At 50.3% G+C, this 15,523-nt stretch overlaps 1 protein-coding gene across 1 annotated transcript in view; it reads right to left on the bottom strand.

The window, feature by feature from the left end:
• The window catches only part of IGSF3 (immunoglobulin superfamily member 3), an 88,119-nt gene that overhangs the window by 23,002 nt on the left and 49,594 nt on the right, over positions 1-15,523 (bottom strand). The window contains exons 8-11 of the mRNA XM_062510714.1: positions 8,143-8,553; positions 6,928-7,317; positions 4,839-5,240; positions 1,041-1,445 (exon numbers count right to left, since the gene is read on the bottom strand). Coding sequence (XP_062366698.1) covers positions 1,041-1,445; positions 4,839-5,240; positions 6,928-7,317; positions 8,143-8,553 — 1,608 coding nt within the window. The remainder of the gene's footprint in view (positions 1-1,040; positions 1,446-4,838; positions 5,241-6,927; positions 7,318-8,142; positions 8,554-15,523) is intronic.

Genomic DNA, 15,523 nt, shown 5'->3' with positions numbered 1-15,523 from the left:
TAAGAACAGACACCTAAATTGTTTTCACTTTTAACCCAATAACTAATCACCTGTGGCCCGTAATGTGGATTTTTCTATCCAATTACAGGAGTACCACCTACACCCATGAAGAATAAGGTGAAGAAGAAAGACAAAACCTCCACCCTAAAACCTCCATCTTGCTTTCTATAGACTACTACATTCTAAAACCTTAAATTCTAAGTTTTCCACCATGTGATATTACATACTTCTATTCAAACTACACACCCATGATCCCAGTTCTAGAATTCAATTTTGGAAGCCTTCTCCATGGCTCTAACAGTGCAATCTGCACCACTTAATTAGTGGCTTGTCCTCATTTTCTTCTGTCTTCACTCAGAGTCAGGATTAAAAAACACGAAGAAGACAAATTTTCTCGTGTTTGGGCTTGGTTGTTTATTAAATTTTATCTAAAGTACTGCAGAGAGTTCTGCAACACTTCTAGCTACCAGCTAAAAGCGAGCAAAATGGAGGTGAATTTAGCTGGTTACAAGCCAGCTAAAGCTTGTAACTTTAAAGCTAAACAGTCCAATAGAGAAAGGACACCTATATTATTTATACTTTTGACCCAATAACCAAACCCCTGTGACCTGCAGTGCAGCACTAACTGTCCAACCAGAAACTAATACCCGAAATCACGAAGAAGAAAGAGACAACACCCAAGAATGTCCATCTTGTCCCATACCTATTACTATATTCTAAAAAGCCCATTTTTAAAACCCTTCATTATGCAAAATCACACACTCCCATTCTAACTACACACCCGTGACTTTAACTCCATCACTTACCTGTGATTCCAACTCCATCACTCAAATTTGGAAGCCTTCTTCAGGGCCTCAGGTTAAAAGCAGTGCTCTCTAGGGGGTCAGTGCCAGGAAGCACAGAAAGCTCAAAACTCCCAGGCTTTTGGGACCTGACACACAGGTCAAAAGCTTTCTTGGGGGGTCAGCGCCTGTGAACACATAGTCTAAAATTCCCAGCTTCCAGCGTTCCAACACACCCCATACCCCCCCGGCACTCACCTGGCCGCAGGACTCTGATTTCCAGCAGGTTGGAAGTCCTGTCCGCCAGCCTGGTCCAGCTGCTGTTGTAGTTCTTCCTCCAGAGCTCGGCCACGCACTGGTACTTGCCGGCCTCGGTGTCGCTGGCCCTGCTGATGCTCAGGCGCACGTTGTTGCTGGACTCGGCCTTCTCGATGGCGGTGCGGGTGCGGAACGCCGCGGCCCTGTCACCCCACTGGACGCCGCCGTCCCGCGTGAAGGTCACCAGGTCGTGGAACTCGGTGCTGCCCGCCGGCTGGAAGCGCCACGTCACCGACACCGGCACCCACGACGGGTAGTGGGGCTTGATGATGCACTGGAGGTCGAAAGACTCGTTGTAGGTCACCCCTGGGGTGCGGGAGATGGCGGTGACGGCAAACCCGGCCTCTGCGGGGAGAGAGGAGAGGGCTGTGAGACGCCTGCCCAAGGTGGCCCTGCTGTCGGCATGCAAAAGCCAGAGCGTGGTCATCCAGTGGTGTCATCAGCCAGCTTCTCATCTGCTGTGGCCAAGTGAGGTGAAAAGCAGAGGAAAAAAACACGCAGGTGGTGACTGCCTAAGCAGCAGGGACTGCCTGAGTGAGCACGGGCTGCAGCCATAGCAGGACTGCCCTTGATTTCTGCCCAGATCCGCTGAGACACTTGCCTTGCAGGCTGACAAAACGCTGTATGGAAATGCAGCGGCACAATGGCAAGGGAGCAGCACCTGGCAGAGCAGCTACTCAGCCTCCTGTGACTCGCATCTACCTCTTGGGCAGGGGGTCCCACCCTGTCCCGCAACCCAGGTCTGCCTCTGGTTGCTGCAGCTGGAGGAAGAATGAGGAAAGCAAGAAGTAGAGCCTTCAAAACATGCATTGTAGAGGTGGCAATGGTTACAAAACCCCGGGATGGAGGCAAACTGGAAGAGAAGCTGGTTGCTCCTGTTCTTCACACAGCACAGCTTTTGTTCTCTTCCAGATCACAACTCCAGGACAGCTTCATGCAGTTATTCTCACATGTCTGCCACTCTGCAAGCTGGTCAATATGTTTCGATTTGTCTACCCCCAGCACTCTGTTTGTTTAGAGGAGTTGAAATCACTCTATTAGTAACTAAAAGGTAACATATTCCAGTTAGTCAACTGTTAGCCAGTCAGGCTTACATATTCAGTCAGAGTATTTCCATTGCTCATTTGCTCCAAGCTGCAGAGAGAAATATTTTCTTCTCTTCCAGTCACTTCAGTGTGGTCAGCAGACTTAGCAGGGACCTTGTTTTCTTCTGCCAATGTCCCCAGGAAGCGCTCCTCTCCTCAGAGGCTCCATGGAGCATCTCACATGGGCTGACAGTTTTCTCTCTCCCTGCAGGGCTGACCACCCCAGCTCTCAGCAGAGCTGCCACTGTTTGAGGAGATCCCAGACAGTGCCCCGTCAAAAAAGGAACATCTTCTGGATCAGCATGGAGCTTCAGCTTGCCGCTGGCTCAAAAAGATGAGCCAAGAGCTCCCTGCTACTGCAGGCAGACCAGGCACAGCACGGAGCCCACCAAATCTGCACAGTTCCAGCAAGCGCTTCTGCAACCCCACGGTGTCACCGTGCCAGAACTCCAGGACGTGTAATTACTGAGAAAGCAGGTCAATCTTTGGGACTAAAGCCTCTCACAGCATGAACAGTGATTACCCAGGAGGGCAGTGTGAGACCCAGGCTGCCTCCCCTGAAGAGCTGCTGCATCTCAGCCCCACCTAAGCCCCCACCCTGCAGCAGCTCTCCTGCTCCAGTAAATGTGTTACTCAGAAAAACCCTGAGCCAGAGAAGGACCTAGAAAGACAGCTTAATTTCACCAAGACCAGCTGACTCCATCTCCAGTTGGCCTGGGCAAGGAAACTTCATGAAGTCATGCAGAAGCCAGGTGCATTTCTCAGGTCTTCAACTCCATCAACATGGTCATGGCACTCAGGTTAACAAACAAAAGCCTTTCTTCTCTTGGGACTTGGTATAAAAAGCATGAAAGTCGATTATTTTCTGTAAAACCTCCCTACAAAAATACAGCACTCCTTCACCCCCTCCCCTTCCATGGCTAGGCAGGGACTTAAGTCCGTACCATGCAGAGCCTCCGAAGTTTGGGAACATCTGGTCTCTTCTGACAGCACATCTCTCTCTTCTGGCTGCTGCCTCTGAACCACCCTGTGGTTAGATTTATGGGTTTGAACATCATCAGCTGAAGAGTTTCTCACCCTGGCAGGCTAGCAAACGATGAGACCTTCACATGGAATGTGAGTGTCACTAAATTTACTGCATTTTTAAAAAAAAATCAGTTTCTGATGCCATAAATTTCTCTTGCTTTTTCTTAACACCCTGAATTCAATTTCAAAAACATTGGGCTCAACAAAAAAAATACCAGATTCACAGCAAAACAATACTCAATAGTTTCTCTACTATATTTTTATGAGGTACTTCAGCTCTATTAGTTAAAGAGACCTAGGAATTTCTTAGGACTAGACAAAACATGCTCAACAGCCGGTGACTGAGGAGCGGAGGAGGTGGGACAACCTTTCTATCACATCTTCTGGAAATGCTGTGCACTTCTGAGCATCTTAAATTTTAACAAGAGTAGAAGTGACACATTTTAAAATCTCAGTGCTTAATCTCAGGACTTTTACAAGTGGCAGAGTAAAGGGAAGAGCTGACACTTGGGACTGGTAGCAGGCCAAATGCTGCTGACCTCATGAGGAAGACACTACTGAAACTACATGAGAATCTTCCTTCAGTTCTTTACAAAAGAAAGTCCTTACCTGCTTTTGAAAGCTATACAGAAAAGATTTCTAACTCCAGACAAAACAGCCTCAGAAAGGAGGTCAAAAGTAAAAGAGAGGAAAGGAGAAAAAAAGCAAGATTTTCATCAGAATATGAATTTGAAGTCTGGTCTCACACACATCTTGTCAAAGCTTAAGATTAATACTTCAGAGTACCAATAAAAGCCACACAATCCCCATTCTCCTGCCAAAATTCCTATCTCAACCTTTCAATAGAGCTCTCTGATTGTCTTAGCCTTGGCATTCTGAAAATCAGTGGCCTTCTGCAGATCACTTCTGGAAACAGCCCAAGAGGAGCAAAGTAACTCACAATCCATGCAAAATATCAAACTCCATACCTGCCCTCTCCTAAATTGATGTGGTTTCACTGTGCTTGAACAGAGGAGCCCTTGGCAGAGCAGAGTACCAGCTGCAATGATCTCAGGTACTAGTTTACTTTGGTCACGGACAACATTGTGGTTCCAGGCCAGCAGCTCAGTGCCTCCTGCAGAGGCAGCGAGGACCATTCCTGACTCACGCTTTCCATCAGAGATATCCACCATTTCTGCTTTTTGGGCCAACAGAATACCCAGCCCTTTGCACTCCCGACCTGGTGCGGGCAGAGGTAACATTCACCTAGGGCATGCAAGAAGACTTCCATGTCCATAGGCTGCCAATGGAGCACCACCACTGCACTGACCAAAACTCAGCTCCAGTACTGGCAGAACACAACATGGGAGTGGCAGCCTCTCTCCTCTGAAGGACACTGGGAGCCCTATCTCTCTCTCTCCTGCCACAGCCACCCCTCAGACTTTGCCCCCCGACCAAACAGCACATGCAGGTGTTTTGCACCAACCTACGAGGAGCTGTGGGCAGGCTGCCGGGTGCCTCCATTTTGCTGGCAAGCAAAGGCAGGAGTGCTGAGAACAGCCTCAGTGACTTGCAGGTGACCTTCTGGGGGACGGCCAGGCACATGGGGGACCGTGGCCCCAGGGCCCCCCACACCTCAAGTACTCACCCAGAGCAGTGATGGACACCAGGGTGCTCGTGTGCCGCTCCCCAACCATCTGCCACTCCCCATCCAGTGTCCGTGTCCACTCGGCCACCCGGCACTCATAGTGGCCCTCGTCTGCCTTGACGCTGTTGAAGATCTCCAGGGTGAAGGAGCCGGGCCGCACCTGCTCCACCTGGATGCCCCCGTAGCTGCTGCGCTCGGCGTAGGCAGGGCCGGGGTGCAGGGTGCCCTCCCGGTCCAGACGCACGATTTCGCTGCGCCGGTTCAGCTTGTCCACCAGCTGCCAGCTGACTGACAGGCGGCTCTGGGGCCCGAAGCCCGAGCGCACGTTGCAGCCAAAGCGCAGGCTCTCTCCCTCCAAGACAGTGCTGGCGTTGTTGATTATCTCCAAGGAGATGCTGGTCTCTAAGGAGAGAAACGCAGACACACAGGGGAGATGTTTCACACTCGCCAACTGCTCGGGCTGCAAGAAGGACGCTGCTGGCCAGAGACGCTTTCCACCAGGTGCAGGAAACTGCCCACGCATTTGGGTCCAAGCACGTCTTAACCTCATGCGTGACCACATCCAAAAACAGCTGGTGGGCAGCGAGCTGCTCCTGGTGACTTGCACACTCAAGGTAGGTGTAGGTCAAAGATGGGAGAAATCTCTGCCTACGGCTCAGGAGACATTGCCGTGTCTTCTGGTCACAGGTCCGGGATAGGATCTCAGCAAAACTTGAGGGAAATTTCTGTTGCTACAATAGGCACTGCGTGCAACGGGCTCTGCCAAAAAAAAAAAAGCTTCCAGCGCCCTGTGGCTTTTTCAATTCACGTCATCCTGGTCACCATCTTGCCACATCCATTCCTATCAACACCTTTTGGGAGAAGCTCTCCCAAACTCCCACTGCTAGTGACATTATAGGCAGCTTCACTGTTTGGTAATGTTCAAAAAAAAATCTGGTATCTTGAGCTTCCCAGAAGTGTAAGGCTTTGTGGCTGGATTTTCAGAGTGCTGGTTACTCCTGCTGCCATCCAAGAGTTATGGACACTTAGCACCCTTAAAAAAAAATCACCCCATTTTTTCCTACAGCTAGTGATTTGTAACAGGCAAGAATCAAATCTGTCTGCAAGGTGGCTGGGTCTAGAAACAATACATTTTAGACATTTGTCCAATGCAAGATTTCCAGCTAGAGTGATTTTCAAAGCCAAACAAATGAGACCAAATATCGGTAGGAGAGAAAAGAAATAGAATTTATTTTGGAGAAATGAGGAGGGGAAAAAAAGGCTAGAGGAAAGGGCTGCATTTCCCTAAAAATCTAGGAGATAGGAGGCCAATACAACACAAAATCCTCTTGCAGCTACCCTCTGCTTGGTCCAAGCCCACTGCCATGGTAGCCTGGGCAACCCATGTGTGGTTCACCATGCCTTGGCTACCAGAGTTTCAGAGAGCAAATCAAGGAATGAGTCAGTTGAATCTCTCCTCTCAGCCTGTTATTTCTCTATTTACCATGTTTATCTGACAAATACAAAGGACATTCAAGGCAAGCCTCCAGTTGTTTTCACCAGAGCTGGCTGACACACAGTGGCCAGGATGGAGCTCCATGCCTGAAGAGCACTGGGGCTCAAGGAGCACACCTGGTTTCTTCCAGTACAGCTGTCTTGCAAGACAGCTGAATCACCATCACGTTAACAGCCTGCAGGAACCTAGGAGCTCCTAGGATAAACCAAGCCCAAGCAGGTGTCCCCACTATGCCTGCTGAGTATTTCACTGAGCATCCAGCTCCCTGCAGAGCCAGGCCAGGAGAGAGATGTGAGGAGCAAGTCAGAGGCTGTCACACATACCTTCAGCTCAAGAACAAAATTGCCAGCTTGGTGCCATTACCAAGGTGGGGCCATGACTCTCCACCTAGGAACCTGCCACACATCCCTCCTTTTCATCCCTTTCCCAACAACCAAAACACATCTTGCCAGTTGGGATTCCAAGCCCGAACAGCACGTGAACCCTTACCCTCCCTCTCCTGTATTGCTGTGGTCTGGGCACATCACATCTTTCCCAGCTACCTGCCCAGCGCAGCAATGCCCCCCACAAGGGGATGGGCACACCTCTACTTACTGAGTGGCATGACAGTGATGGGGATGTTCTTTGGCCTCTTGCTCTCCTTGTCGATGAAGTCTCCCGTCACGGTCTTCTCACGCTCAGTCACTCTGCAGTTGTACTTGCCGCTGTCCTCGAGGCGCAAGCGGTAGATCTTCAGCACAAAAACGTTGTCACTTTCTTTGGCCACCTTGAGCTGGCCCAGGGCCTCGCGCTGCGCAAACTCGTTGTTGAGCACCGTCACGGCGTTGGGTCCCAGGCTGGCGATGAGGGAGCTGTTGAAGGCCCAGGAGATGGAGAAGTAGCGGTCGGGGACATTCTGAGCCTCCAGGATGCACCGGAACTCTGCCGGCTCGCCCACGATGTACATCCGCTTCTCTGTCTCCAGCCGGACACTGAACTCCTTGTCTGGGAAGAGACAGACAGACTCGTGTCAGGATGGCAAAGCCCACCAGGAGAGCCAGCACACCTCACCTGAGGTGTTCACAACCTGCTACTCCCTGTACGGCCAACATCCCTCAGACAAGCACATCAGAGGTAAAAAGGTTAGGGACTTGCTTTTGTTGTGGGAGACCAGATGGGCTGTGCTGCCAGACAGGCACCTTCCTGTTCATCAAGCAAAGGCTTCCTCAGTCACATCCCTTTCCTCCAGGTAGCAGCTCTGGTGTGACACCAGCATCCAGAACCACTGTGGAATATGATCTGAAGCCTAGTCCTACTAACACCCTGCTCAGCCAGAACCCTTGGGGATATCAGAGAGGAACAAAGAGCTTAGCTGGGTCTTTAGATCCTTAGCAGGAACCTGTGCTGGGGGCTAGAAGAATTTTGACTTGGAAGTGGACATTATGCAATACAGAAGCGCTTGCTGAATGTTTTAGTTTTATTCCCTGCTGTATCACTCTTACCTTTTAGCTTACCAAAATCTTCAATGTCTATGCTAGCACCAAGTGCTTAAGATCTATGTTTTAGCTTCTGTGCCAGCCCCAGATCCCTGATCACGTCAGGAGACAGGACCTGACACCCAAGCCCCCTTGCTGCCCTTGGCTGACACTTCCCTTAGCTGCAGGCAGTGCCTGGGCCCTCCTTTGCCCTGTTTCACCCTGCCAGCAAGCCCCCAAGTGGGGCACACGGCAAAGCAGGGAGCCAGACCCCAGCCACCTAACAAGGCACAGCCCCGTTTCCCATCTCCTCCCACTGCCCAGGCAAGGGAGAAAAGGCAGAGGAGACACTGACCAGTGGCTTGCACGTTGACGACGGCGCCCTGCGAGCGCTTGCGGGTCATGGCATACCAAGAATCGTCCGGGTCCTGGATCCACTCTGCTGCCTCGCAGTAGAACTCGCCCTGGTCTGACGGGTGGAGGTTGTAGATGGTGAGTTTGGAGGTGGTCTCCCCAACTTTGTCCAAGCGCACGTCCCCCGTGGCGTGTCGCTGGGCGTAGGCGCTGCCGGCCCGCAGGACGAAGTCGCGGCTGAGGGAGATGATCTCCACGGGCGCCTCGCTGCCCCGCTGCCGGTACCACGCCATGGAAACGTGGCTGTGCTGGGCTGTGCTCTTGGACACCTCGCACTTCAGCTCCAGAGAGTCGTGCTCCACCTTGTTGAGCGTCTGTGGGACCGCTGTCACCCGCAGCGAGTCCGGGATCACTGCAGCAGAGCAGGACACAGAGTTAGCAACACCAGCTGCTGAGCGGAAAGGCCAAACACCTTAAAAGAGAGCTGGGGGAAAAGCTTCTTTTTACAGTTTTTACATTAAGTATTAGCAAGGTTGTGTTAACCCACATTTAGTCACTAAGAAGAAGAGAATCATCCCCAAAGCCCTTGGCTGGGAAAGACCATGACCTGCAGCACAAACTAAGTGTGGTACTTAAATTCCTGCTCAGTAGATCCTGGCAACTGAACAAGGTTTTCCACCACGCTGCAGAAAAACACAGTTTGAGGCATCCATTCCCCGTCAAGGCATTTTGTCATGAGGAGCCTCTCCTCCATCATGTGCCCCACAGCATGTTCTGTGACCTCCCTCTTACCCACATCCTCCAGCCCTGTCATGGTCTTCACCCCTCCTCAGTCACTGATGGGGCCAAGCTAAATGTATTCAGCTCCTTTAATCTTCCCTCATAAAGCCAGGAGACCCAGCTCCCTTCTCCTTTGTTTATATAATTTCATCTTTTAATGACCCCCTCAGGCCAAAGGAAGGGGTATCTGCATTCAGAGGGAACTGGCTCCTCTAAGGGCAGCAATACAATTGCATCCTGACCAGTGCTCACTCCCAAGACGCAGCCACGTCAATGCACTTGGCAGTAAAGCTGCTGGCTACATTTCCAATTCATAAACCAGAGGAAAGGAAGTATAGCTGCTAAAATCAGGATGAAAACAAAAAACTGTAGCCCCCCCCAAACTTGCTTGCATTTAGGAAGGAGTTCTACCACCAGAAGGTAGGACTTTTTAATAAATAAGCCTTTCTAGACTGCTGTCTCAAGAAACATCATATGGAAAAAAGAATGTAAACCTTGTCCCCAGCTCTGCAGACAAGGCAGTGTCAGCAAGCCTGTTAATGCCCACGGTTTTGCCACATACCAGCGGAATATAATTAACATATCTCAGTTTGGTTTCATTGATAGCACTGGATGGTTTGACAAAATTAGCTGAGCTGCCAGAAGCTGCATCTGTTTCATTCAGGCACTGCTACTGAGAGCAATGAGCTGCAGTGAAGACAACCATTGGGATTATTTATGGCAGAAAAGTCAAAATCAGAAGGCAAAGAAAAAAAGGAACAAGTTGGGAGTAAATGAGAGGGAAGTCTTCCCACATCCAGTCTGGATGGGAGCATTTTCTTTTACTACATGATCATCGCCCAGGTTACTGCCCAATAAGAGAAGTAGCCTGTAAGCCTGCTTACATTGCAGATCATTGTCTCTGTCCCTGTGACCACCACATCTTCTGCTCCCCCCATTCCCCTCATCTCTCTCACTGAAACCTCTATCCCCTGCCTGCTGGCAGTAGTTTCTGACCAGGATCCTTCTTACTTCACCTTTCCCCTTACCCCTGACTCCCTAACAGTGGTGACAGTAACGACTAACCTTGCCAGTTCATGATGCCTGCACCGCAAGCTTTAAACTTCTCATTTCAAACCTTACTGAGTAATTTTCCCAGATGCACAGTTCCTTTCTCTTCGCCCTCAGGCCATGGGCTCTTACAACATCTCTTATGTTATTTAAATAAATTAAGCCTCATCATCATCCTGCTGGAGTGATTTTCCTGCAGAGATGCTTTGAATGCAGAGCCTCTGTGCAACAGCTTATGGGGTGGAAGCAGGTACCTGTGAAGGAAATGTGCCTGTCCTCTCTCCCCCAGTCTGAGAGCCCTGCGTACCCCACCAGCTCCCTGTGTGCCCCCCCAGCCCTGCTCAGCAGCACAGCTGCTCTCTGGGTAAGCACAGGGAGCTGCTGACCCCAGGAGCCTGTCTGGCTTTGCAGGACAAGCTAGGTCATGCTCCAAGAGGGGACAGGCACTTGGCTTGCCAGACGTGGAGCTGCCCACTTCCCCGGGAGTAATGCTAGGAAGCCTGTCTGAAGGCTGGGTCTCAGGCAAGCACTTGCCACACCATTCCCTGAGCCTAGCACAGACATCATTTTGCCAGATGGAACCATGACTTTGTATTTCCAGGTCATAACCCAGCTGGAGGGTTAGCATCCCTTATCCCACATAGGCAAGTTTTTGCAAAGTGCACTCCTGGAGAAAAATCAGGAGGTGTCGGCGTGTGGTTAACACTGTAATTTAACTGTGGTAACACCTGACACACTGTGCTGAATTCCTCCTGCTACTTTACTTAAAAAAGCCAACCAAGATCCTCCCGGTTAGAGAAACTAGTAAGACCTTTTGGGTTGCACACAGCCTTCAGGCTGTTGTCTTACATCAGCATGGCAGAGACATACCTTCAGTCAGTGCCACCTTCCTAATCAGGGGCACTTGAGACCTGTTTGATAAATGAAAGCCCAGTTTTTCAAGGATCAGATGATCAAGGGAGGAACAAGCCAGAGCCCTGAGGTGGCTGAGACAACGGGCTCTGTGCTTCACATCATCACTCCCATGCTTGGCCAGCGATGCACAAACATCTCTTCTATTTACACTGCAAGATGTGCCTCGGGTACTGTGTTCAGCGAGGGGGGAAGCTGGTAGGAGAAGAGAAAATGCTATTCCCAAGGCACAGACCCCACTGGCCTGCACCAGTGAGGGGTGACTGAATGGGGCCCTCATCAATGTATGCAAGTGTCTGAAGCGCAGGCATCAAGGGGGTGCAGTCAGGTGGTGCTGAGCAGTAGGAGGAGAGAAACATGAGGAAAATCTTATTTTCTGTGAGGATGACAAGAGCACTGAAACAGGCTGCCTAGAGAGGCTGTGGAGGCTCCTTCTCTGGAGATATTCAAAAGCCTTCTGGACACAATCCTGAGTAATGTACTTCGGGGGACCCAGCTCAAGCAGGGAGATTGGACTAAATAACCTTCAGTGGTCCCTTTCAATCTCACCCATTCTGTGACTCTGTGTAACAAGAGAGCTACAGGCATGTCTTAGCCCATCAGGCTGCAGCAGATTAGGGCTGGAAGTCACAGAGAAAAAAGGAAGCAAGGAACAAGGCAAAGGTGCTTGCCAGGGCAGGACAGAACACGCAGGGTGTACATTCTCGGAAGAGAAGTTCCTCCCAAGCCAGTCACCCTGCTCAGACTTCAGAGACATCAGTTTGCATATCAGGACACAAGTGAGTCTTCGCACAGTGCTCACCTGGGAGCCCTGGCTTTGCTGCCAGCTGCCCACACTCATCCTGCAGCCACCTGCCACAGAAAGCACCAGGGCTTCTGGGGACACTCTGCAAGCTGATCTCCACTTGAAAGCAAGGACAAGCTTAGATGAGAGTCACCTCCATGTACAAAAGGGAGCAGAGCCACACCTGAATCAGAGCCAAGTGGGATGCTGCAGGAAACATAATTTTGCTCTTTCTTTCTCACCCAGCTCCTGCCTGTTTCTCTTCCTCTTCTCTTCACCATCCAGGCAGCCTTCTCTGCACTTCCCCCAGCATCCAGCCTTGTTTCCACTTTGTCCCCAAACACAAATCCATCCATGCAGCTGTCACGACCTTCTGCAAGTGTCAGTAGAACTCCCTTCTCTCCAGCATCAAGGCTAGGTTTGGCAGCAAGCAGCTGGAGAAGGAGAGGAGTGACTGTAAAGCAGTTCCTGCCAGCAATTCTACTGTGCTATCATCCCTGAGCCAGTCACAGCTGACAGCTTTGAGCTCGTACTTACACTTATGAGCAAGGAATGCAGCACTTCCTATGAGTCCCCAAGCCACAGGTCACTGCAGAGGGCACTAAATGGGCTGCTGAGCACAGGGCGCTCACAACCACCACCAAGTTCAGAAAGCTCCTGAAATATTAAATACCAATATTTCCACTAGAGGGTGTCAGGGACCCGGCCAGGGAGAGTCACAGGGCCCAGCTGCCAGGACCAGGAGCTCAGAGCCGCTCCCAAATGGCCAGGGCAGCCCTCCTCAGGAAGCCTGCACACCCAGCTCCAGACAAACCCACCTCAAATGATCACACGCCAATAACACACAATCAGCGAGAACTCAGTGAGCTAATTACGTCTAATTTTAGAACATGGCACTGGCTTACAGTCTCCTGGAAAACAGGTAGGGAGCAGACTGGAATTCCCAGGTGCACACCTCAACACATTTTTCTCCAAGCCCCAGGATAGGCTCCAGGCTTCCAGCAGCTCCCAGTGCCATGCTGAACTCTGCCCACGCACACAAGGATGATCCAGGTGTCTCACTTTTCTCCAGACTGGCTCTGGTTCATCCTTGGGTCTCCAAAACCCCAAACACCTCCAAGGAAAAGGCTATGAAAGCTTTTATGACCCAATACAAAGATCTACCAATGTTTTCTCTACTCCCAGGCAAGGCAGCAAACCTGTCTGAGACTCCCCTTCCTTGCTAAGTGGTGCAGGAGAAGCATCAGGCTGGGAGCCAGAGGCTCTCTAGCTCAAGCTGGTGAAACAATGCTGAAAATCACTTAGCATTGCACAGCAGCATTGCACTTCAGCCTCTTCAGGAGTGAAACAACTTAAGATAGGCTACCCAATACATCTGGACCATCACAAGGGCCACTGCAGAACAAGCAAAACCCAGCAACCTCTTCTTCCCTCGCATTTTCTTATAGCTTTTACCCACTGATACACTTTAAGAGACAGTCTATGGTGTTATGCTGGGTCCCCAGCTGCCTGCTTCATGCCACATGGACAGAGCTAAGCTTACCAAGTACCAGGTGTGAACTACTTAGGAAGAACAAATACCTGTATTCCTTACTCCAAAGAAGCTGGTTTTGGCTCAGACATACACCCTGGATTTTGCAGGGAGTTAGTGCCAAAGTTATGCTTCCATCTGCCCCACAACATCTTATTGCCCCACAGGGATCACAGTTCAGCACCAATAATCCTTCCAAAGCCCTCCAGTTGTGTGCGCAAGACAGAAACAAGATGCTCAAGGGGAACAGCGATACCTGGTGAACCCAGAGTTGAGCACTGGGAGGTACCTGAATGGCAATAAGGGCGAGAATACGAGGAACACAGAGCTATGATATCAGACTCTGCAAAATTTGTTAAACCCTTCTGTGGCCACCCACACCATCCCAGGGAAGGAGGGTCTGCCACCAGAGACGCCCTGTTGCCACAGGAAGGGACCTGCTGTCTCCCAGTCACTGGAAGCTCTCAGGGATCAACACTCCTTACATCCCTGCCCCACAGCACTATGGATTCCTATTGCGCACAGGATCCAAGAACATGTGCAGGTGTGCAGCGGGTGGGAGGGGGTGGAGATAAGGCAGGAGCAGTATCTAGATTAGCAGTGTAATCCTCTGGAGCCCTTGTGCCTGGCAATTAGCTGTCCATGCTGATCCATACCTGCTGCAGCACGCCAGGCACTCCTCCTTGTTGGTCATGAGAGCATGTAATGCCTTCATTCAGAAGGGAGGAAACACACCACAAAAAAATATGCTGCAACACTGATGAAGATCCTCAATGTCACCTCTGCAAGTGGGAAAAAAGTCTCAGCTGACCACGCCACTGGTAGCATCTCTTTACCTTGTCTTATTTTTAAGTACCAGCTAGAAAGTCTCAGGTGGCTGCAGGAAGAGGAAAGCTTTATTTCTACTGTTGCTGCTTATAAGGTCTCTCCACTGCCCAAGGTCCTACCTGAGGACCAGAATTTGAGAAGGAAAACCTACCACTTGAAGAGGTATTTTCACTGTGACTGAGAATATGGGATCTCTGTACAGAACTTCCCCTCTTCTCTTCCTTGCCTACTAACACATGGCCACAGGCTCTGGCTACCATGGGGAAAAACAAACATTAATAGTCTGGTTGTTTGGGGATTACTTTCTTTCAGCAAAGCCCCATCTGCACTAAAAAAAATAAAGACAGATTAAATACCAGTAATTGTTTAACTAGACTAAAAAAGAAGTCATGCACTTCTGAAATAGTGAATTCCCTTCAAGGTCTTGCAAGGTTCTTTAGCCCACACTACTGCTGTGGCTTAAAGAAAAGCAGCCAAAATATACTTTTCATCTTCATGGAAATATTCAAATCTTATTTTAAATGAGAAGTTTAACAACAAAGTCACTTTCAGCTGCAACGCAATCCAGAAATGGATAGTGAAGCACTGAACTCACCCACATCACTGCAGCATCCTATGGTAAGAACAGGAAAAAAACAGAATAACACATCCCCAGGTTGCATGCTTGCAGCTTTTTTTAAAGAGCAGTGTGCTACTGACTGAGATGCTGGCAGAAGACAGGATGGGAGCTGAAGAGTTAAGTGAGACAGCATGGCAGTTGTTTCACAGCAGCAGTAATAAATCCACCCATTACAATGGTACCCTTATTGGTACATTAACGACTGCCTGGAATGATTATGCCAATAGAAATGCATCTCCCAGTGCAACTGGGTGAGTTCAAGCAGCAACTGAGAAAGGGCAGAGGAAAACAAAAAACAAAAACAAAAAGAAACCAACCCAGAAGTAACTAATGTAGGAGAAAGGGAAGAAGAGAATCCAACAAAAGATGCAAAAAGTGGAAATTAGGTCAGCTTCCCAACTGAGGGCCTGAACTCCTCCGTGCCTGTCGTGGGCTCCACGAGCCACATGTCCAACCTACCTGTCTGAGCCTGTGGCTGTGCTCCCTCCCAGGCAATGGCAGAGGATCCCACTGCACAACCTGCTCTACGTCTCCCCCCATGCTCCTTGCAAGAGGAGCTTTCTTGCACATCTGAGCTGGGTGAGAACCCTCAGATGTCAAGGACAGAAGCCAGCACGCCCACGCCAGGCACACGATGCTCTCCTGCAGCTCCCCAAGCACCACACAAACCCACAGGGCTTGGCAGCAAGTACCCCAGGACCCTATGAGAAACCCCCTCCCTGCGCACCCATGATATGTGTGCAAGGGGAGCAGATGTGCTCAGCCCCAGTTCTGGCTTGTCCTTGATGCACCTGGGAGAGTTGAAGCTTTCTGAACTTCTCGTAAGTGCTTCAGCTCCAGTAAAAAGGACACTTGCCTCCCCTTTTCCCTTGGGCTTT

Source organism: Cinclus cinclus, chromosome 2 (genome assembly GCF_963662255.1).
Source record: "Cinclus cinclus chromosome 2, bCinCin1.1, whole genome shotgun sequence".
In the NCBI taxonomy this organism is placed as follows: domain Eukaryota; kingdom Metazoa; phylum Chordata; class Aves; order Passeriformes; family Cinclidae; genus Cinclus; species Cinclus cinclus.
The sequence above is the reverse complement of the archived record's forward strand: the minus strand, read 5'-3'. Positions and strand labels throughout refer to the sequence as shown.